This window comes from Meleagris gallopavo, chromosome 2 (assembly GCF_000146605.3).
Source record: "Meleagris gallopavo isolate NT-WF06-2002-E0010 breed Aviagen turkey brand Nicholas breeding stock chromosome 2, Turkey_5.1, whole genome shotgun sequence".
Classification (NCBI taxonomy): Eukaryota; Metazoa; Chordata; class Aves; order Galliformes; family Phasianidae; genus Meleagris; species Meleagris gallopavo.
In genome coordinates, this window is record NC_015012.2 from 3,173,511 (window position 1) to 3,196,145 (window position 22,635).

General features: G+C 36.5%; 1 protein-coding gene across 1 annotated transcript in view; it reads right to left on the bottom strand.

Moving 5' to 3' along the window:
• Positions 1-10,676: 10,676 nt before the first annotated feature.
• The window catches only part of KIAA1841 (KIAA1841 ortholog), a 13,131-nt gene continuing 1,172 nt past the window's right edge, over positions 10,677-22,635 (bottom strand). Inside the window, exons 2-15 of the mRNA XM_019613467.2 lie at positions 22,296-22,407; positions 22,086-22,196; positions 19,970-20,093; positions 19,366-19,518; positions 18,782-18,927; positions 18,345-18,444; positions 17,278-17,310; positions 15,759-15,858; positions 14,764-14,855; positions 14,633-14,661; positions 14,462-14,535; positions 13,332-13,420; positions 12,866-12,957; positions 10,677-12,322 (exon numbers count right to left, since the gene is read on the bottom strand). Coding sequence (XP_019469012.1) covers positions 12,286-12,322; positions 12,866-12,957; positions 13,332-13,420; positions 14,462-14,535; positions 14,633-14,661; positions 14,764-14,855; positions 15,759-15,858; positions 17,278-17,310; positions 18,345-18,444; positions 18,782-18,927; positions 19,366-19,518; positions 19,970-20,093; positions 22,086-22,196; positions 22,296-22,407 — 1,292 coding nt within the window. The 3' untranslated portion in view covers positions 10,677-12,285. The remainder of the gene's footprint in view (positions 12,323-12,865; positions 12,958-13,331; positions 13,421-14,461; positions 14,536-14,632; positions 14,662-14,763; positions 14,856-15,758; positions 15,859-17,277; positions 17,311-18,344; positions 18,445-18,781; positions 18,928-19,365; positions 19,519-19,969; positions 20,094-22,085; positions 22,197-22,295; positions 22,408-22,635) is intronic.

A 22,635-nucleotide genomic window follows, 5' to 3' on the forward strand; every position in this document is an offset into this window, starting at 1 on the left:
CAGCCTGTTCCAGCACCTCATCACAGTGAAAAATTTCCTTGACATTTAAACTGTCTCCTCTCTTTTAGTTTACAACCATTCTCTCTGGAAACAGACAAAACACTGAGCAGGAGACAGAAACATGCCAGTGATGGGTTTAGTAAGAAGTGCAATAGGGCATCCCCTGTTCCAAGACACACTTCTCCCCATCCCACTGCAGCCTCTCTCCTGCTTTTATTCTCTCCTAGGGTCTGCAGGAGTTTTTTTCCCCCACCTATACACTGCACTTGGCCAGCATGGGACACAGAGCTCAAGTGTAACACCTGCTTGCAAGCAAGCTCAATCACTTACAAAACAAGATAAACTGGCAAGGTCAGTTCTCTGCAAAACAAGATAAATAGCTGTAGCCACTAATACAGCTTCCCTTAAAACTGTCACACAGCCCATGGTTCTAGTCACATAGCCATCCAGTTGCGTTCTCTCCCAGAATCCTTTGTTTCAACTCGGGATCACTCTTCAGTCAGAATCTTTAGGTCCCTGACACACCTCAGCAAAGTTACTCTCAAGGAGTTCTTCTCCCAGTCTGTATACATATATAGGATTACCCTGATCCAAGTGCAAAGCAATGCACTTTGCTTTGTCAAACCTTATTAGGTTCTTGTGGGTTTACCTTTCAAGTTTATCAAGGACTATCTGAATGACATCCCTTCCTTCTGCCACATCAACTATACCACTCACCTTTGCATCATCAGCAAAGTTGCTGAGGGTGCACTCAATTGCATCATCTACATCACCAATAAAGACGTTGAGTATCCATCCCAAGATAGATCCTTAGGACACTGCTTGCCACCAGCCTCCACCTGGACATAGAGCCATTGACCATAACCCTCTTGGCTGCAACTTTCCAATCAGTTCCTTATCCACCAAGTAGCCCAACCTTGAAATTTATATCTCTCCATCTTATAGATAAGAATGTGGTGTGGGACCATATCTGGACTCCTACAAGGCCTTTGATACACAATATCAGTTGCCTTCCCTTTGCCCATCACTTCATCATAGAAGTTCACCAGATTGGTCAGGCATGACCTTCTCCAGTGAAATAACGCTGGCTGTCACAGATTATCTGCTCATCCTTCATGCACCTTAACATGTCTTCTGGGAGGACTTGTTCCATGATCTTCCCCGGCACAGAGGTGGCCTGTAGTTCCCTGGGTCTTACTTTCTCTCTTATAAAGGGAGCGATGTGTCCCTTTTTCCAGTCACCATTTTTCACCTCATTTTTCTTCAGTGATCAGCACACTAGAAAAAAAACCATCAAGCAATTCACCAAATAATATTTAAGGGCACATAGATGAAAATCTTTCTGAAGAAAGATATCTTTTTATGGGTTGCAGCACATCAACTACTTATAGGAAGCTGATAAAAAGCTGCAAGACTAAGGAAATAGAGTAAATCATAATTTTTCACTCACAGATACATACTGCTTGATACCATCATCACAAAACTCTAGCTTTGCTCTCCCTCACAGATACCAACTCTTCAGAGACATCTCATTTAGTAAAAGAATCATCTCCAAACCAATATGTACAATCATCAATACATCAGCTGATAGATGGTATGTGTTGAAAGATGGATCTGAGCATATAAACATTCATATACCCAGAAATGAGAGTTTATCCTCTAAAACTAGCATCACAATATTTGACTGCAGTAATACTTACATGTAATCCCGTTGTACTGTCCTCCAAATGATAAACTGCCAGGCCATCTCCCTGATATGGGAACACCGAGTACTTGACAAGAAGTTGTCTTCAACTACACATTTACAAGTATGCTGTATACAATACAACAGATACGCACACCTGGATGTATACAATTCACTAGGTACAAAATAGAAGAAAGAGAATTAAAACAGAGTAATTTGTAGGGAGAGCCAATAGTTTTTCAACTTATGTACTGGAAAAGGATGCAAGCTTCTGTGCATGCGGTCTCCCGAGGATGCACTAACCTAACTAATAGAATCCTTAGAGTTGGAAAGGACTCCTGAAGTCCATCTAGTTCAATTCCCTGCAATGCACAGGGACACCACAGATCCACCAGGTCGCCCAAGGCCTGATCCAAACTTGCTTGAAAGCCTCCAGGGACAGGCATCAATCACATCATGAGAACAGACTGCCTTACCACTCTCAGTGTGAACAATTTTTTCCTTATATCTGCCCTAAATCTACCCTTTTTGAGCTTGAAACCATTTCCCCTTGCTCTATCACCACAGATCCTGCTAAAGAGTCTGTCCCCTTCTTTCCTGTTGCTCCCTGTTAGACACTGACAGGCCTCTCTCAGGTCACCTCACAGTCTTCTCTTCTCCATGCTGAACAGCCCCAGCTCTCAGCCTGTCCTCATAGGAGAGGTGTTCCATTCTGTGGATCATTTCTGTAGCCATTCTCTGGACACTCTCCAAGAGGTCCGCATATCTTCTGTACTGAGCACTCCACACCTGGACACAGTGCTCCAGGTGAGGTCTCACAGCACATAGCAGAGGGGAAGGATCCCCTCTCTTGCCCTGCTGGCCGAGCTGCTTTTGATGCTGCCCAGGATACAGTTGGCTCTCTGGGCTGTGAGGGCACATTGCTGGCTCATGTCCAGCTTCCCATCCGCCAGTACCCCCAGATCCTTTTCAGCAGGGCTGTGCTTAATCTTTTTATCTCCCAGTTTGTACTGGTAATGGGGGTTGCCTCGACCCAGTTGCAAGACCTTGCCCTTGGATTTGTTGAACCTTATGAGGTTCACCTGGGCTCTCTGCTCAGCCTATCTAGGTCTCTCTGGATGGCATCCCATCTCTCTGGTCATCAGCAAACTTGCTGAGGGTGCACTCAGCCCCATTGATGGCTGTATCTATTCAGCTAATGAGATCTTTGGATCGGTAAATATATTTTTCTCATATTTGTTTACCCTACTAAGCAAATTAGAGACCAAATTTTGCCTCAAATTTCACACACTAGAAAGCACAAATTCACCAGAGGGAGCATTATGTCATTTAGGTTGCTGCTTTATCCAGTCATGAAAACTACTGGAAAAAAAAAACACAAGAAAACTTATAATACAGATCCACTATAAATTGCAGATAGATTATGCAAAGAGTTGAAGCAGTATGTGTACTAAAGGGTAAGTCAGATAGTTCTAGGATCAAATCATGATTTACCTGTATATTCATCTAAAAAGGTTGACAGATGGAGTGTGGTAGGTGTAGTGTCACAGTCTATGCTTGTGATTTCTAAAAAGAAAATGAAAAATCATGTACAAAAAACAGAGGGACAATTTCAGAAAATGCAGAAAGTAAAAAAACTTATACTATATAAAACTCACGTACATCAATTCAAATTAATTAGATTTATTATGGTGGTACCTCAAAACAATTTTCAGGATTTAGAACAATACATCACCCGAAATAGATGATTGTTGGCTTAGTTCTAATCTGTCCTTTCTCCCCCTTTATTTCAGTGAAGAACTTATAAGCAGCTATTGATAAAAGTTTTAGAAAGTGACTAGTTGCAGAATTGTCCTTCCTCCCTACCCTGATCAGAATGAAACTTTGGCTTTCCTGCTTAATAGCCATGAATCTCTGTACTTTCATTTCCTGCTGAACATTTGCAAAGATCATGACAAAAGGTCTATGGCTTTGCAAAATGTTTTCTACTCTCAAGAAAGCTATAAACACAAATCTATTCATCACCAAATTGATAAGCAATTCAGGCACATTGATTTGCCTGAATATAGTCACTTAAGTTGGCGTTTTAAAGTGTGATTTCATACAGAGTAGTAGTTTTCATGTTCTACACTACAGCTCAGTGACATTCCTCTACATTTTCTCTGTATGATAAAAAGGATGGTTTTTTGTGTTTTTTTTTTTTTTCTTTTTTTCCCCCTATATCTACAAATATGCACAGAGAAGTCACACAGATTTTTTTCTTCCTTCCCTTACTCAGCAAAGCTGCCAGAACACAGTCCATATTCTTATGGACATTTTTGTTCTCACATGGGTTTGTATCGATGCCAAGTATGTCCCACTCTTTTCCTTGTCATTCTCACTGCATATTCAAACTTGCAAAAGCAATAGTGAGGTAATTTTACCTGTTAGGCTGATGTCTTTGTATTTGTCCCACCCTACAGAATCTAATTTAAAAAGAAGCAGTGGATATATTTCTACACAAGTAACTTTAACTCCTAAAAAATACAGCAGTGAACTGCTGCTGGTTATGCCTCCACCTCCAAGTATTCAAAAGTCTACTTGGGAAAAGAAGGTTCTGTATTACTGAAGAAGATTAGAAAGGTGGAAGCTTGAAATTGGCTTAAACATTACAATAGAGTTCAATAGAGGAAATTCAATAATTAAACAAAAACTCTTGTTTTTCTTCTCCAAGAAGAAAAAAATTTGCTCAGATTTTCCTGGTAATTCTCCGGAGCCAGCAGAAACAAAAAATCATAGAATATCCTGAATGGAAAAGGACCCATAAGAATCATCAAGTCCAGTTCCTAACCGACACAGAACAACCCAAAATCCAAACCCTATGTCTGAGAACGTTGTCCAAATGCTTCTTGAACTCTGTAAAGCTTGGTGCCATGGCCACCGCCCTGGAGTGCTTGTTGCAGTGCCCAACCACCTTCTTGGTGAAGGAGCTTTTCCAAACATGCAGCCTGAATTTCCCTTGCAGAGGGGAGGATGTTTCAGCATTTTCACTGTTGTGAAATTTCTAGAGAAAGTCTGAAGGACTAAAGTTATGTTTAGGCACCCAAATGCTCCTTCTATGCCCAGATTTATCTAGTGAATGACAATTCTCAGTTTCTGGAAGAGAATTTCTAAAGTCATTACCAGTGCAAAGAAGATCAGACATTAAAATGGTAACTACTTCAATGTAAATTAACAGAATAGCATAAAGGAATACAAGCAATCCCTACTTCAGATCTAAATGTTGTCACATCTATCTTCAGCCTAGAAATGTTACTCAGTGTCTGCTGCAGATACAAACTAAAAAGAGTTCAATGAGAACTTGTGAAAATTCAAGAGCAGTGGTTTTCAACACATGATTACAGAGCCTCTTTGTGTCTACAGGTCACCTCCATTGGTACCAAGAAGATTGCTTGTTCAGATAGTATTTTATCAGTCAAAAAAATCAATGAGTTTTAAACCTCAAGGATTGTGATTGATATGAATGTAATAAACTGTTCTATTTCATTAAAACCAAGACTGGAACCAAAGACATTTATAAAAAATTTTATAAAAAACATTACTTACTTTGTGCATCAAGACAGATGAACATAAGCCAACTAATCAGTGCAAAACCCACAGATCCTGAATACGCCATGAGCACTGCAGAAAAAATACACTACCAAAGGCAAAAAAGATGGTTGTTTCTCATATACAGTATTTTCAAAGATCTATTTCATAGTTTGCATCTATCTTGATGAATACTCCAGTGATGAGGAAAAGAAACACGACAAGCCTTTGAGAAAAGTCCACAGACTATATAACGTGCTTATCATTTTCACCTCATGTGATCAAAGTCCATTTTGAGCAGTAAAAATAGACCAACAAGGAAATACTGTTGTTTGTGTTACAGCACAAAAAGCAGAAGCTATTTTTAAATTTATTATTGAACATACAGATGAAAATAAATAAATTAGTAACTTAGAACTTGTAAGATGTTCTGATCAACAGCAGAGAGATCTACGTATTCTCTGGAAAAGAAAACTAAATGGAGTGTGAAAGAACAAAGGAACCACATTATCTCTTTTGATTCTATAACACTGGGAGAGTATCTTCTTACAACTCTGTTCCACAAGAAAGAAATACTAATGTTGCAAGAACAATAGTTCCTATTTTATGTGATGAGAACAGACACCCCTGAAATGTACATAGTGTTTTACAGATGGTGTATGTTCAGAATAAGTTTAGCAGGCAGTTAAAACATTTTACTTCAGTGAAGGACAGAAAGTTTGCAGAAGATTTTCAAGGATGACAAATGATTTGTCTGATCATGAAGTTTGTTTCGAACACCTAGAGGTAACTGAAATCTAGAGGTTGTTCCTTCAATTGAAAGCAACAACTAATTACTCAGAAAGGAAACAACTGCCAAGGAAAGATGCATCTCTGTTTGCATCAGCACTTTTTTGTCACCATGGATACAAAAGTAATCCCTATAGCTTCAGTGAAAACACAAAACAATAGAACTGCACATAACTGAATAGCAAATCATTATTACACTTTCTTAGCCTTAAGTAATTGAAATGGAAATGTGGGAACAGTTCAATCAGGAGATTTTAAAAGTATGAAAAGAAGTTTACTCTCTGTTACTCTTTTTGAAGAAATGCCACATCCAACCACGATGGTCCATTCATTCAGTGATGTCATTACTAGAGCAAATCAGCAGTCATTTTGTTTTTCTTGCATAATTGCTACCTGCATCCACGATGACCAGGTCTTAGCAAGATTGTTTGGTGAACTTCACAATGCAGATCTGTGCACAGAATACTTCCTTGAAAGGGTAGGGAGGCAAAAAGACAGGTGGAGAAAGAAGGCTAGAGACTTTTCAGCGAGATAAATTTTCTCTAGCTTTCAATGAACAGCATACCATATATCTCTATGCCACAATACCACACCAGAGGCTACATAACATCATGTTTATGCAAAAAAAAATTGTTCTAGCAACAAATCTTCCTGACCACCAGAAATATTTCAGTGCTGGAATCTTAACCCATTAATGAAGATCTACTGTTAGATATTCCAAGTGACAGCAAAGGTGGAGCAGCTTCAGTATTTTTTAGTACCTCTGATAGAAAGGTCAATGATAAATCATACTAGACCATAAAGGGTTAAATTCCAGAAAGATCTCCCTCATTATCTTCATAGACAGCCTATAAGCTAAAGGAGGCAGGCCATTATTGTACATAAACCCAGTGCAAAAAAAAGAAAAAAGATAATTGAAGGTCACCTACACGCAGGCATAGAACTCTAACTACAGCTCAGGCGCTGCTATCCAACCTTTTCAACAGCTTCTTAGCTGAGATGGTCCTTGTCCAAAGTTGACATGTAATATGCTTTTTTCAGCTCAGTTACTCTTTGCTGAGATCAGGGCTATAAGGTCAGTCAAAGAGAGACATCATGACAGTCCCTGATGAGAAGAAGAATGAGAACAAGAATATTCTCCTTGGCCTCTCAGAAAAACATGGTGTCAGTCTTTCCCCTATGGGGATGGAATGTGCACAGAATATTTGGTCCAACTTAGAGGAAGTCTCAGATCATATAAATTCCCTCCACAAAGATGCCCATATGATGAAGGGAAATGGAAAAATCAATCATTCCAGGAGCTGCCCTTACTGCTGCCGTACAATTCTGTGACCAACAAACTCAAATTATTCAATAGCTGGAAAAGTTGGTTAAAAACCTTCAAGAATGACAGAAGTTTGTAGGCAGAAAATCTTAGGGGGCAGTTAGAGGAAGAAAAACATTCAGCATCCTCTTCCAGTGAGCCCTTAGAGAACAGTTGATAAATGAGATGGCATTCCCCAGGGAGTGGCTTGTATCCAAAAGAAAGCCTGGATTATGTGAGAACCCAAACAGATAAGTTAGAAAACTCAGGGACCCCTCCCTGCCTTCTGATAAAAACTGAGTATAAGCACGGAGATGACAAAGATGATTACTACTAATGTCTGGTTCACAGACACATCTGCCCAACACAAAGGAAAAGTATGAAAATATCATGCTATGTTCCTATAGATAAGGATCAATTTCATAAACGTCACTAAGGGATAGGGGAGTGCTCAGGAGAGGGAGTGTTTTCCAGCATGAATCAGAGTCCACCAAACATGTGCAAATGTATACTGGTTGGTATGCTGTCCTCAAGTTTGCACAGAGTACTTCCCCTTCTGGGAGCAAAACAATTGGAAGGTTAACTGTGCCCTAATACGGCAGAAGGATAAATGGCAAGAGATTCTTGCTATTGCCAAACGTGGTCTATTTTCTGTGTGTGAGTCACATCCCACCCAGATGACAGGACTTCAGTGAGTCGCTGAAACAATATGACAGACAAATTAGCCAGGATTTCCCCCTCGAGACAGAGAAAACCGGATGGTGACAACTAGGAGAGACTTGTGGAAAGTGGGCATACCAGTGCTCACAGTCTGCATTGGGAGGGCCAAAGCTGGTCCATTATAGGGAGAAATGTCATACTTGCATTTCTGCTAGTGAACTATGCTACACCTGCTCAGACAAACATTCCTTACAGGAAGCCCCTCTCCACTTAAGGGAAGGAAAGCACATATGGGAGATGTGGCAGGCTAATTATATTGGCCCTTTTCATAAATCACAGCGTTATGAGATTGAAACATATGCAAGCAGAAATACAGGTCAACAATAGATGTTGTTTAATCCATCACGGTCTCTTAAAAGGGTAAAGTTGTTGATGAAAACTAGTGTTTCAGCAATCAAACCAACCTGCTCACCTCACCATTTCTAAACACATCCTATGCAGCATGGCAAATGTGGCTACACAAGTGAGCACTTTCCCTGACTAAATGAGTGTGTGACTGGCATAACAGGGGCAGGACTAGGAGTAGTAAGTAGAACAGATGCTGAAATGCTCATAAATAAATTAAGCACAGCAACAAGTGACTTGTATGTATTACAGTACTCCCTATCAGCACTGGGAACCAACTAGAGGCTCTTATCTAATGTATTACCTCAAAGGGAGAGGACTCATATGAAAGACCAACAATTAATTGTAGATTCACTTGCCATAATCCAAGAAAATGTTTTTCTAGCTCTAAGCTGTATCAATATGGATGCAATCTACAGTAGCAGCAATTGTAAGAGAAGGTGAAGGAGGTACTTCGCCCACTGAAATTCAAAAGGTGACTTGGGATAATGCAAATAAATTTGAAGGAGTATTTCAATTCTGGTGGTATCTATGGTATTTTACTTATGATCCTGTTAAAAACCATGCTGCAGCCTTTGTCCTAATGACATGCAATGCTTCAGTATATACCATATACTCAATCACTGTGTTGGGATTTATTCACAGTGGGGCTACACTCTCCATTAGAACATAGAGTATGGTCTCAGCAAAATGGAAATGAATGGCAAACTGTTGATGTTAGTGCATGTGCTGTACAGGAAAAACAAGGATTTATTTGTGAGAGTTATACTATCAAAGCTCAAGACATTTGTCTTGACAAAGCTTATAAACATGAGGGTGTACATCTGTGTATGGGGGTGGATGGTGATAGGACAAGAGAGAATGGTTTTAAACTGAGACAGAGGAGGTTTAGGTTAGACAGTAAGAGGAAGTTTTTCACCCAGAGGGTGGTGAGGCACTGGAACAGGTTGCCCAAGGAGGCTGTGGATGCCCCATCCCTGGAGGCATTCAGGGCCAGGCTGGATGTGCCTCTGGGCAGCCTGGTCTGATGGCTGGCGACCTGCACACAGCAGGGGGTTGGAACTGGATGAGCATTGTGCTCCTTTTCAACCCAGGCCACTCTATGATTCTATGACACCTGCCATTTTTAAGTGTATCCTGATGAGACCCCTGAAACTGTGCTTGTCTACACTGGAAAAGGATGTGTCTGTGTAAGAACCTCTTGTAATTTTATACTCATAGGTAATACTAATAAAGATTCAAGCAATTAATCAAATATTCATGTTTCAACTTTATCATGTGAAACATGCTCATGCTATTCAGGTTTATGATTGCTTACTGGGGTAACTGTACATTCATGTTTCTCTTCTTGTATTTTTTTGTTTTGAAGCCATCGCTGTGGTTAAAATTAATATTCTGTCTCTTTCTCCAACATTTTGAGACATTAAGCAAACAGGCACAGCTCCACAGAACAGCAAGCAAATTTAAACACATGTATGTGACATGCTGTAGTCTTCCCTATATACCAACTGCACATAAAATGGACCTACATATCATAATTTCTACAAACAAATAATGGAAAATAATCCTATTCATAGATCTGTCAGACTATTTAAATAGTATTATCAGTACTGCAGCAGTGGGATGCAAAATTAAGGATGTTTTTAAGCATAGCTCAGTCTGACATTTTGCTCACTTAAGCAATCTGCAGGGCAGGTTGCTCAGGAACCAACTTCAAAACTAAATGCAGATAAGTATTTTCAGGTTCTTGTATATTTGGGATAGCTCAGCCTTCAACTATATCCTTTTCTTGACAAATAAAACATCCATATCATGATGCTGCAACTAAATCACAAAGACACAAGCATGACCAAACTCATAATAGTTATGCACGTCTTACAAGTATCCATAGAATACCCACACATCTCTTAAATGAATTACTTTTATTTCCATTAAACCAAGACAATTTCAAAATTAATACAAAATTAAAAAAAAAAAAACAAAACATGGTTGGCAAGAGGGGAAAAAGGGCTGCACACAATGCATGTTATTGTTATATGCTCAATATGCTTATATACTTTTAAAAAATATAACATTGGCACATAAAACCAGCATTTTCCCTATACAACAAAACAAACCAGCAGCATCTTCCCTCCATTTTGGTTAGTTGTTCTAAGAAAAATAAGCATACATCTACACATACACAAGCTGGCAACTTTCATAGCGAAGTTTACCATTTGAACAATTCTCAGAAGTCACAGAATTGTAGCAAAACACTTATTCTATTACTTTTTTTTTTTTCCTCTGCAGATTTCTCCTTAAGAAAACAACATTCAGTCTTCCAGTGTTTACTGTAAGTGTTTAAAGCTGCTTTACTACTTGCAAACATACACAGCACATTAACAAAGCCTTATTTATTTAATACAGATTTAATCCTGCAAAGGATACTGTTCCTGCCCAAAAATCAAAGCCAGTGAAATCCACAGCTTTGCTTGTTAGTTTTTTTGTGCTCTGAATTTGCATTGGACAAAATACAGAAATAAGCAGCATTTATTCATTTTAAATTTTAATAAAAATCTTCCACCTTGAAAACAGTATTTTCAAGCATTGAAAAGTCTAATGACCATTGAAAACTCATGAAACACACAAAAAGGCCTGAGTGGAGAGAAGAATGCATTACAGTCATGTTCTCCCTCTCCTTGTCCCAGCCTGAACTCCGTGCCCCCACCTCCACTATCTTGCAGACTTACCTCCAAACTCATACTTTGCAGCTGTGGTCCAGAACAAACTGTCCCTGAGTGCTCTTACTACCTGTCTCAAAAAGGTCAGAATAGGTTTACTGGAATTCAGCTACTGTTATTGCCATTCCCTTTGCTAATATGTGAACTATTTTCTAGGCAAATTAGTTTATTTTGGTAGCCCTGGATTTTACATACACATAGACTTGTATTCTATTGTTCCAATTACAAAACTTGAAAGTGACTTCTAAACAGTACTATTAAGGCAGGTTTCAGAAAAAAAAATTAGACCCAAAACATCTATATGGACAACTCTTCATAATGATTCCTTTCAACTGAAAGATGCCTAATTAATAGCATATCCTCCGAGCAATTTAGTGGTACAGCATTGAAAGATGGAACTGCTGTGTCTGGGCACTAGAAGGGAACCAAACATGGTATTGTGCAAGAGGAAATAGATATGGTATGGAGTAAGCGTGAACTTCACATACAAGTAAATAAAGTGTTTCACATGCAAGGTCTGAATCAATGAGGCATTTAAATAATCTCTGAAGGTCTAGTTTCCATCTGTTAGCCACCTTCACATGAATGTGAGTTGTGTAGATGTATGGAAGGAAGCCTCAGAACTGCATTAAAACTCCGCATTAACTGGTCTAATTCACAGCTATTGTACTGTCACTGACTTCAAATGCAAATCCCTAGAGGACAGGCCTAAAATGTCCTATCAAATACAACATAACATATACATATATTCCACCTGACTTATGTTAACATTACTGAATGTATTCAGAATTCAGTAGTCTTGCTTTTTCATTTCCAGTATTTCTTTCATATTGGAAGGCATATTTATGTCTTCCTCCATAAAAAGTTAGTTGAATAAGTTAACTTTGCAGGTTTATAAAATATTTTCTCTCTCAAAACAACAGTCTGAAAAGCAACTAAATTTATATTTAAGAAACAGTATATTTACAATTAAAATAAGTACAGACCTTATTGGATTTACGTTCATTTATCATACACAATAACGTACAAGGCTTAAAGAAATAAGTGACTGCTTATCAAGTCAAGGCTTCTGGAGATGCGTATTCTCCATATATCAAGAGTGCCATACAATTTCAGGAAGTAGTAATATGTTCTGGCTACAATTTTTTCATGAGTCTTTATGTTGGACGACCTTGACCAAAACGGGATTTTGACCTGGATTAAGAGCACAGAAAAAACATATGCAGGTTATCATATCTAGAATGTTATACTTATTACAAAGTCAGCTCTCTGCTTTAGTACTTGTTAGAAACTACTTTTATGCTAAAGTGTAATCTGAGAAAAAAAGAAAGCAAATCTCACAACTGTATTGAGAAAGCTGCATTTTTGTCAATGTACCTGCAGCCATAAGCTGTATATTCATACAAAGGTATGCAATGAATACAACAATTCAAAGAATTGTTATGTCAAATAACTTCTTATGAAATCATTAATTCTGCAGTAGTAGTCACAGGCATTTTTTGAACATCCGTAAGGTATTTGAAGCACCCAGTGTATTCTTAAAAGTTTGTCAGCATCTAGAGACTCACCTGCTGGCGACATGATTTTACAAAGGAAGCTTTCACATCAAATATATTTAGCCTGCTAGAAGACATATTGATGCAAGATAATGTATGAAATGAAGCACACCTAAATTAAAACAGTTTCCACCCCCAGTCCTCCCAGAAATTCATATCCTGCTTTTTCATTTTGTCTTACCTGGCGTTCTTCTCAGTGTTCATTTGTCGTGCATTGACCTGTGCTAAGGCCTTTATCTGAGCTTCAAGTCTTGAATAAATACCTCCTGCATACTGAAATGCGAAAAAAAACCCACAAACAAATGCAAGTTGTGACATTATTCCAATCTAATTGGTGTATTTTCATAAAAATAATTACTATTCAGAAGAATCTATAGCATACTTTCTTTCATTATCTCAACCCAGTACTGAAACATTTTTAAACCATCCTATTTTCCATGTTTAATTTTTAAAGGTAGTGAACTTCAATAATTGTTATTTAACTCCTTTACCAAAAAAAAAAAAAAAAAAAATCGCACTCAGAAGAAAATGAAGATTAAACTAAATTCTTTGTAAGTAATTGAAAGAGTGGTGTTTTCGTTTGTGTTACACATTTGTTACAAAGGCCTGCTTCCATTCAATAATCACTACGTTATGACAAGTCTTACTTCTTTGCTGTCTCTTGACTTGATTCGACCAAAGTCTCCCAGTCTGATTTTTATCAAGTGTCCTGTAATCTCAGACATTCTCCTCTGGTCTGCCAGAAAAAAATATTATTTTAGAACAGAGGTTTTTCATACTACTGAGTACAAAGAGAACGATACACAAAACACACTTTAGTTAGATCCTATTTGCAAGAAGTAATTTTTTGTTTCTCAGCTCATTTAGAAGTCTTGAACAACAATACTCTATATTCTGATGAATAATCTAGTTTCAGCAGCATTCTGGGCAGAGAGCAGAATCAGTCGGAGGAATTACTCTGAGATAAAAAAAATATATGGAAACAGTTTTGAGGAAAAGACTTTCAAAACAGCAAAAATACATAGAAATCGCAAAGATATAAAAAGTTGTATAAATTAATATAATTCTGAATATTAGAATTCTGAAGACAAGGAAGAAGAGAAAAGTAAATACATGTATCACTTTTTATACGTTCAGGCAATAAATAACACAAGGATGCAAGAAAAAAATCTTTGCTTACTTGTATAGTCATCAGAGGACACAATTAGAATCTCTGTAGGTTATGTGCAGACTTTCTAAATACAGAATGTAAATGATGCTAACACAATTTGAATGGAATCTTTTTTTCTGTAAACTCGGAATTCCTTCCAAGTATTTTCATAGTCTGAGGGTCCAAAAATGCCCATTTATACTTCAGCCTTTATGCAAAACTATAATGTAGTTTATGAGAGGTTCTCTTTCCATTTTCCTGACACAGATTTTTTTATTCCTGTAGAATAGATGAGATTGCTAATAAATGCCAATAAAATTCTGAACTAATATTTTCAGGAGTTCCCAGCTGCATATATATCTATCTATACAAATATATTATTTATTTATTATTATTTTTTTAAGAACCTGAGATTGCTGTATGGCTTGGATAAAGCTGATTACTAACAAGTAGCTGAAATCTGTTTTCCTACAGATGAGCATTTAAAAAAAACTTCATTTTATCTGAGATAAAACTCAATCTTAAGCTAAATTGCTGTATTTTGAAAAAAATAGCCATTTTAAATGTGAAATAATGATTTTCTTTGTATAGCATTGACATTACAGCTAGACTCATGCACAAACAGACCATCTTCTCTTTGAGCATCTTGGTTGAATCTTAGTGACCTGGAGGCATCCCATTTGTTCTGCTGCACACTTACACTGATTAAAAAAGAAAGATACATGCAATGTTATCAGTAACCATTTCCAAGAAAGGATATACTACAATATATTATCAAGGACTTTGAAAATTACTTACGTGAATGGAGATGCATCTCGGGAACCTGGCTATAAAATAAATAAAAATATATTAAGTAAAACATGATCTTAAAACATAAAAAAAAAAATTATCATCATTAGCACAGGCTGTGTTCACAGCTCTGATTTTACCTTGTCAGAAGGCTTCTCCTTTTTCTGAATACTAGGTGAAGAAGCCCCTTTCTTTGGGTGTTTATAGAACTTCTTTAGTTTCTCCTTTCTCCCTGCAAATTGAAGAAATACCTACTCACTGACATAATCATAGATGCTCTGAATTTTACAACTACATAGCTATAAAAGGATTTTCCTCCCCTATTCCTTTACAGTGAAAATAAATGAACAATTTGTTTTTAATTTGTTAGTATTGCAGGCAGGTTAATACACATGGGTTACTCTTTCCCATTAGAAGCATACATTAACTCTAATACATATTTAAAATATAAGATGATGACACAACCACACTTTCAATTTTAGACTGTAAATTTAAAATCAAGTGCACATACAACCTGCATCTCTGACCACATTGCTTGCATCAACAATCTGAAGGATATCAGATCAAGTAAGTTTAAAGTCAAGCTGCAAAAAAGTTGGCACTTAAAGAAAATTAAATTTGCATTAAGACAAAAACAATCCCTCCAAAATATCAAAAAACAAAGTGCTCGAGTTCAAATGTTACTATATGGAGAGGAGAGATGGTCTTTTGCTTTCATAACAAGAAAAGAAACACATAAAAACAGTTTTAGAATATACAGCTAATTTTCAATGCAGACAAAATTTTAGCCACATCTATCAATCATGCAGTCACTACATTTTTTTCTTCCAAAATTTACACAGGAAAAAAATTTCAAGTCATTTGATAACCTGTCCTACAAAATAAGCCCTGAATCAACTTTGAGGACATCCTGGATGGGAACAGTTGCCACTTTCCTTGTTTGCCAGTGTTTTTTCATGACCCTAAGCAATTGGGCAATAATTTGTAGCTACACAAAGAAAACAGTGGAAATAAAATTGAAATTAAAGAAGTATTTCCTAACATCTAAAGCTTTCTTACAGAAGAAATCTACTACCTTGAGTCTTTATCTTTAAATTCTATGGATGACAACTACAATACCTTTGTGTTGTTGTACCTGGTTTCCTGCATACTTCTTCTTCATCCCCCACTTCATCCTCAGTGACTTCAGAACCAGTGGTATACTCCTCTTCTTCAGATAACAATGACTGCTGTTTCTAATTGACAGAAGCAGAATGCCACCTGTTATGTGAGGCTTGATTCCTACTTAGTAATTCACTAAATCTGTCCCAAATGAGTTGCCTTCAAATCTTGCTTCACATCTTAGTGAGGTAACTCACTAATGTGTGTGAGAAGTTAAGTATGAAAACCTAACTTTCTTAACTGTTCTCAAATGTTAAGAAAGTAATTTCAAATCTTTGTGTTTTGGCAAATACTTGTATTTATATTTCTTCAGACAATAAAACATAGCAGGTTGCCCAGAGAGGCTATGGTCTCTCCATCTTCAGAGAAACCAAAGATTTGTCTGGATACAAATAAAGTGTTAAGCTTTGAAATTAAATTTAACTTTAAGAATGGGAAGAAATATCTGAGATGACTACCAGAGATCCCTTCCAGCCTGTATTATTGTTTGAATCCACATTTAGCATTCATTATATTGCTGGAAATATTAATTAGCATATTAAGAAAAATAAGAAAGTTCAAGTTTCAATAGCAAAAATTTGAGCTAGTCACGTAATCATAGAACAAACTAGAGGGTTTAATGAAGGAGGGCTCTCCCAAGATTTGTTCTATCTTGCTGACTGTGTGATACTGCTGTCTCAGCAGTAGTTAAGTAACACATAGCACACATCTATTTATTTACTATTTTTTAAAACATCTCTGCACATCATAATAAACCACTGACTCCAATATTGCAAGAGATGGGACCACAATGGCAAGCGGTAGTAGTATCAGTTCAGTATAAGAAATATATTAAGGAATGTGATGTTCACATTGTTTGGAAATAAACACACATTTTTAAGTAATCACGATTGCCTAGTAATGCATGAGAAACAAGAAGGGCTGACACGATCTGCAAATTCAAAAAGGTTATTGTAGGACACTAAGAACATGAGACTGCAGAACAAATCATCAGAAGTAACAGAAGTAAACTGCTATTCTCAAGCATTTACATATCAAAATAGACACAATGACTATGACCAGTGCTATACGGCTGGAAGAACAACTACACAGCTCCTATATTTGGCTAGTCATTCAACTCTGATAGAAGATTTTTTGTAATAAAGCAGCATCATAAAGAAGACATGAAGCATCTCTAACAAGCCATGAGAGAGACAGGCACTCAAAAATTTTTTTTTAAGATCTACATTTCTGTCAACCTAATGAATTATTAGGAACACGTGCACATAACTGGTCTGTTGTTTGTTGTCATTTGTAAAAGTATTTCAAAGGAAATTTTTATTTCTATTCAGGCCAAGTTAGTACTTCACACACATTTCATAGTTCCCTGTAAAAAAATTTTGCTACAATACAAACTCCGCAATGCAAAAGAAAATGAACTTCTGCCTAAATTACTTAGAAGACAAAAAAAAAAAAGTTAACTAGAGCAAATGTGAACAAAACGTTTTACTAACCAGTTGTAAAGTCCAGTTCTTCAGAGAAAGAAACTAGTGAATAAGAGGGAGAAACGGAGAGACACAAAAATTAACAGCAGTTATTAGAAAAAAAAAAGTGGAATCTCAAAAACAGGAGCGGTATGCTAACATACAGCAATATACACTGGTAACTCCTAGAAGACCTACTCACATTTTTTACTTTACTTATTTTCACTTTTGATTTTCATGGAACAATAAATTGGGCAAACAGGTTGTGAACAACTAATCAATTAAATGCAGTCAATTTAGAGTCACACTTCCATTTGCTAACTTTGCATTAAAAATATTTACAGGTCATTGTAACAAAACAAAAAAAACAGTCTAGAGCTGAAAGGACAGTCATGACAGTTAAGATTTAATAGCCTCCTGCATTTGTTGCTGGAAAGTTACTGACACCATCTAAAGTTTTCACACTCAGCATCACGCTACAATAAGGACTGCTGTGTTACCAGAAGTTCCACAATGAGTGCAGATCTTCAAAAACTTATCTTGGCATGAAAGGCCTCTTCAACTCAAGAGATATACAATCTACTTAAACTTGGCTTAGAAAACATCTCTATTGATCTGACATCAGCATGACAACATATTCCAGAAGTTATATTTCTGGAAGGTAACATCATTCACATTTTTGAAACAAACAAACAAGAAAATCTCAACAGATTACTTTAGTTTATGAGTTTATAAAAGCCACGTGGACATACTCAGATACATCCGCAGATAAACAGAGGTGGCAAATATTTAAATAATGTCTATCATGTATTGAGGAATGTGACTGGTTCTTTAAATACCGTCAGATTATAAACGCATACATAGGATAATTCTTCTGCTTTACAGAAATATTTCTGGTAGAGCAGGTAAAAGTTTTGCCTTTTTGCCAAATAGGCATTTTATACCTCCACTAGCCAGTGCCATTCTGCAGTGCATCTCTTCCTCTTCCTCTTGCAACGTGTTTTATTTATTAAAGTTGTCTAATGAACCCTTCAAAGTACTCTTGTAGGATTCTTCATTATCAGTAAGAAGGGGAAATAATATCAGCAGTCACTCACAGCATTGATTTCTCCACTTTTGGGGCCCCACGGTGTATTTGGTTCTACGAGCACATCACATTCAATGCCTTTTTCATCACAGAGCCCAATACCAGAGTCACTTAGGGAAAGATGTGGGACAAAAATAATGTTTATTTTTCCATTTAACAATTTGGAATCAATCTGTTTTTACTCATTATGCATCAAAAGAAAAAAAACCTCCAAGTAAGCCACATAACATTTTGATAACAACCCATTAAAATACAAATAAGTAAAGGAATGGATGGTTAAGGAGATTGAATGTAAAAAGAAACAGTATTTGTTCTTTCTTTTCCAAATTAAGTCACCTTTACCAAGCACCATGTCACTCATTTAAAAAGAGAGAAACTTACTCAAGTGTAACATGAACATGTTAAGCTTTCAAGACTAAGTGATTTCAGTAACAATACAACACTTACCTATTCTCATCCTTAGTAAAAGGAACAACAATAACATCCCTGTGATGGAGCAGATCATTCAGTATTTTAGCGGTCTGAGATGGCAAAGAATCCCCATCTTCATTTCTGGAAGGTAAACTAGTCATGTGATCTCTCACCTTACAGCCCTGCAATACACATACAACATAAAACTGAGTAAATGGGAAGAACTTATTAGGGAATTACAATAACAAAAACTGCTTTCTAGAAACATCCTATCTGAAAATTCAGAAGTTTTCTCATGGTGTAAACCACACAGATGACCTTTTGATTCTACAGGTGATACCAATTCTGTTCTTGCTGACGTTAAGAGAAAATAATAGAAGAGATTCTGAGAAGCATAGTACTGTTTAGATAAGGCTAACAATATTTAGAGGACAGTTTCACTACCAATTTTAGCATTAAAGCATTAAACATGGTCAAAGTGTATGAAGACAGAATAGATGGTACCCCTTGCTTGCACTGACGACTTGCATTACACATGCTGTTATTACCCTGGAAAATAAAAATGTCTTTCAGACATTACTCTCTTATGTTCTTTAAAAAGCAAGCCATTACTGAAGTACCTTTGGGAGGGTAGTAGGATCAAATCGAAGTACTTTTTGGTTGCAACATGGATATACTCCTGTCCCAGTTGACCCCAGAGCACTTGCTACACCTGGATAAAGAACTGACTGCGGGTGGTACTGGCAATGGGAGAATTCAGTACACAGGAAAGACTGCACAAGAGTAAGAAGAGACATAATGAGAGGTGAGATTACCTCAGAAATCAGTTTGGACATACATTCTTTGTAGTGCAAACTTTATTATCATACACCCAGAAATGCAAAAACTCTATAACCATAGAATGTGTCACTCACTAAAACCCAAGAAATCAGAGAATACACATTCTAATTTAGTGTCATTTTGCCTTTAGTGGCTAGAACAAAAAGGAAAGAGCAAGCAATGGGAAAAAGGCAGTATTCAAAAGTAATGAATCAGGATCTGTAATTCCCATAATGTAAATAATCACATCTCCCACCAATAAAATAAAAATCACTGAACGCTATCTGGTGACAAAATTAGTCAAAAAGAAAGAAGCAATAATTGTTTTGATCTCTGATGCAGCCTCAAAGCTCACCTGCAACAAACAAGTTACCAACAAACAAGTGAAAATGGAAAGGTACTCACTTGGTTACATCTTGAGCAGGTCAACCAATTGACAGTCCCCCAGAGACGCCAATAAACATCCTGCCAAGATTTTAGTTCTTCATGAAGGCCAATTAAGTATTCATGGACTTCCCAGGTTTTATCTCTGAAAAAGTACAATATCAGGTTGCATGCAGATAATAAAACTTTTGATTCAGCCATCAGGAAAGTGAGGCAGAAAAGGTGCAGAACAAAATGTCCACTAGTGAAAATCCTACATAAGAGTTTGGAACAGGAAGGATACATTGTGGGACAATTGTTACATTCAGACCATGACAAAAATGCCTATGTTCTTTCACAACCTCCTAAGCTTACTAATAACAAGGAATTACAGCTTGTTTCATCTCAAGTGCCACATACAGCAAATCTGTATGTTAAGAGAAATATTGAGCCTTTTAGAAATCAAGAAAACCATAAAACAGAAGAAACTCAATATAGAGAGGAGAATAAGTCAAAACATGCACGTGAGAACAAGCCCAAGGATATTGCAGTTTTCTGCCTTTAAATAATGTTGTATACCAGAAGTGTAGTATACCATTCTATTTTAAGACACAGTATACTCTTGCATACACGATGTGAGAGGAATCAGTTAAGAATTAAAGTTTGAAAAGTTTGCATCTGAGACTTCTGGACTTAAAAAATAGTGCGTACTATAGACTTTGGTCCTTCCCAGTAACACAATGACAAATATAATTTATAATTTAAAAGAAAAACAATCAGCATTGGCATGTTGTTTTCAGAAAGATCAGATATTGTTTTCTCACAGTCTTAAGTCCTGGCCAGAACCATTTTTTGTTATATATACACACATCTAACCAAGACTAAGCAAGCAGTACTTCCAACTGGATGTTATCTCTAGGTACCATTAGAGGACCCATTTTTAAAACCTTGAAGATGGGATTGCATTATATCTTATGTTTGAATTCATCAGTAGTGAGCTTTACTTCATCTAAGGGTCAGTAGATGAATTTCTAATAGAAAATAAGTTGCAAGTACCACAAGGCAAATAATTAGAATCTAAATAATCCTCTGAATAACTTTTAAAATCTGTACTGTACCTGTATGCTAGGAATTGCACGGCAACTACATAGTATCAACTTAAGCAAAGTAATACAATTTTAACAGTCTAATTACCAAAGATCCTAATATGTGTCAGGGCATAAAGGTCACAAATTTGGTACTATTTAGACAGTTAGGTAGAACTTGATCCACACTTTGAAATTACTTATGGGAGATAAAACTAAATGAATATGTTATCTAGAGAGCTGACACTGAAACATTATGGTTGTTCAGAAACAGATAGGTTAAGAAAGATCTCCTGTTACTAATTTCCTACTATTTTACTTAAACAGCGTATATGGAGATGGAGGGAAGGAAAAATCTAGCTCATTATGCATTGATCTTCATTAAGAGACTCTAGCTGAAGGCTCAAACAGATGGAGTTAAATTAAATAATTGTGCCAAATGATCAAGACACACTTACAGAACAGGTCCTGTAAGCTCCTTTGATAAATACTATTTCAACAGGAAAACAATTGGCTACATTTATTTATGGTAGCCTTTTTGCAGGCTGAATTTTCGATTGGACAGTAGAAAGCCAATCTAGAATATAATCTTCAGCATTTCTTTGCTTTCACAGGCTGGACTAGATGATCTTAGAGATCTTTTCCAACCTTAATGATTCTATCCAGCATTCCATAATTAGTCTCATAGAAATGCAGCTTTTAATTTGAATTTGTCAATTGGCAACATATATATTTTAGAAACAGTTTGATGAAACCATTAGCTGTGTATTTCTTATATAAAGAAGTACGACCAAAAAGCCTTCCCAATAATCCTGGCTGTAGTTTTTCCATACTGCAGCACTGATGACTGAATTTCAGAAGTACATCATCATTATCTTCCCCATCCCCACCTTCTTCTTTTTTCTTCAGGTAATACAGAAAGTTAAGATGATTCATACTGTTCTATATGCAACTTTGACTTTCTTTTGTAACACAAATATCTGATCCTAAACATCAAGTATTTTTGATAATTTTGTATAATCACTCAAAATAACACACATATATATATATTCATATTCATTTTTTTCCACTACCTTATATGAACATAGACAATATTCCCATGTTGATCTATGTTGATTTTTCCTGGTACACATGGAATTCTTCTTTCAGTTTCTTTAGTTAACAGCTTCTTACATAAACAACATCTGTATTTAAAAATAGGATAAAATATTGGCGTAAGAGCAGGACTTCAAATTGCAGGGACTTTTCTTGCAATTGAAATAATAACAAAAATAAGACCACACCTGTATAAGGTAGCTGCATTTCCTCGAGAATCTGGATTTATGTTCTCTGGATCAAACAATTTCTCAATCTTCTTGCAGAAAAGTTTACTATTAGTGACAGCAACACAAATTACTCATTAGAAAAAAAAACTGAAAATTCTTTTATACAGAGAGACTTACATTCTGATGATTTGCAAAAGTCATCATGTTTCTTTCAGAATCCAGCTTTTAATGTGGTTTTCCGTTAAAATAATCTGTTTAAATAACTGCTCTGGTCATCTCTTATTTTTATGAAGATAAGAGGAAAGAGATCCCTTACTTTTTTCCTTTATTAAGTTTTCTTGTCTTTTCTTTTCTTTTT